The 1,600-nt window shown below is 35.6% G+C and overlaps 1 protein-coding gene across 2 annotated transcripts in view; it reads left to right on the top strand.

Annotated features, from left to right (window-relative positions):
- Positions 1-1,600, top strand: part of ccnt1 (cyclin T1) — a 12,812-nt gene that overhangs the window by 3,400 nt on the left and 7,812 nt on the right. Inside the window, exons 4-7 of one of the 2 annotated variants that reach the window (XM_014022544.1) lie at positions 236-296; positions 737-799; positions 897-942; positions 1,176-1,339. In XM_014022544.1, coding sequence (XP_013877998.1) covers positions 236-296; positions 737-799; positions 897-942; positions 1,176-1,339 — 334 coding nt within the window. Of the gene's footprint in view, positions 1-235; positions 297-736; positions 800-887; positions 943-1,175; positions 1,340-1,600 lie in introns of both variants that reach the window. The other variant, XM_014022543.1, reaches the window with a different exon arrangement.

The following is a 1,600-nucleotide window of genomic DNA, read 5'->3' as shown; positions in this document are numbered from 1 at the left end:
AAATATTCATTAAATAAGTTAGCAATTTTTTTCATGATCAGAAACGAGAAGTCCATTTACTGAGATTTGAGAAGTCCATTTACTGAGATTTGTGAATTGTTATTAAATGTTTTATTTTTTTAAGATTAGATTAGTGGTCAGACATGTTCAAAACCACAACGTGTGTTCAGCATGTCTTGTTTAACAACAATTAGAGGCCTCCCAGTGAGTAACATGCCTGTCCTCTCAACCTCAGGCTTACCTGCAACAAGCCCAAGACCTGGTCATTCTTGAGAGCATAATTCTSCAGACCCTGGGTAAGTTTAGAGGAGGAGCCGGGTCCCTTTGTTTAGCTCCAGAGACGTGTAACTGTAAAGCTAACCTGCCCAACCTTTGTTCACAGAAACTCTAAAATGTCTTTAGCAGCATTGGAACATGAGATAAATAAAGCGCCTTCTAGCTGCTTCATGACTTATTTCAGCTTTGTAAAGTTTTGTTTATGCTCCTGACGTTTCATTTGTCTGTGTCATGCAGAAAAATAGCATTCCATTTTTCTGACTTTCCACTTMAAGTTTGGAATAATGATATCAATTTTCTGGCTTTCAGGGGGTTTGAGTTTACGTTTCGTTTTCCATGGAAACTGGATTTAATGAAGACTAAATAATTCATGTTAAACATTTGAATTTAGATCTTTGCATTCAGTTTACTAAACTCTTCTGATTTTTTTCCCCTCTTTTTTTTATTTCTTTTATTTCAGCGTTTGAAATCACAATTGATCATCCTCACACACATGTTGTCAAGTGCACTCAGCTCGTTAGAGGTGAATATCTTAATTTGTCTTTTTTTATTATTTTCACGCTAACTTGGTATTTTACAGGTTTTAATTTTATTTCAATTTTCTTGTTCTGTTATTCCAGCCAGTAAAGATCTGGCCCAAACGTCATACTTTATGGCAACCAACAGGTACAGTCATAGTTTTCTTTAACATTAATTTGTTTTTTTATACAAGTTTTGGGATCTCTTTTTTTATTTTTTTGTTTTTTTTTTTTTTTTTTTACATATTCTCAAACTATAAATACACTAAATTTTTTTTTTTTTTTTACATATTCTCAAACTATAAATACACTAAAAGTGTTTTTTCTTGTTTGTTCTGTGTCTGCTTGTTATTTCATCTTCGGGTGTATCCTGCCGCACAGTCTGCACCTGACCACGTTCTGCCTTCAGTACAGCCCACCTGTCGTCGCCTGTGTGTGTATCCACCTCGCCTGCAAGTGGTCCAACTGGGAAATCCCGGTGTCTACAGAYGGGAAACACTGGTGGGAGTACGTTGATCCCACGGTTACCCTCGAGCTGTTGGACGGTATGTGCTGTTCTTGCACTGACAGGTTTATCCATCAGTCACTTTTATCTGGGTTCTGATTAGGGGTGCGAATCTCTGTGTCTGGCGATTCAATTCCGATTTTTAAGGTCACGATTCGATTCTGAAACGATTTTCGATTCTGAAACAAATTTTCTCAGTCTAATAAAGTTTTTAGGGGAATTTGAAGATAAAAAAAGCAATGTAAACAAATAAACATTTATTCAAAACAATTTTTGTGTAAAATCTTTTTACATCTTTATC

The sequence above is a fragment of the Austrofundulus limnaeus genome, unplaced genomic scaffold (assembly GCF_001266775.1).
Source record: "Austrofundulus limnaeus strain Quisiro unplaced genomic scaffold, Austrofundulus_limnaeus-1.0 Scaffold335, whole genome shotgun sequence".
NCBI classification, from domain to species: domain Eukaryota; kingdom Metazoa; phylum Chordata; class Actinopteri; order Cyprinodontiformes; family Rivulidae; genus Austrofundulus; species Austrofundulus limnaeus.
Note: the sequence above shows the minus strand (reverse complement) of the source record. Positions and strands in the feature narration are given on the sequence as shown.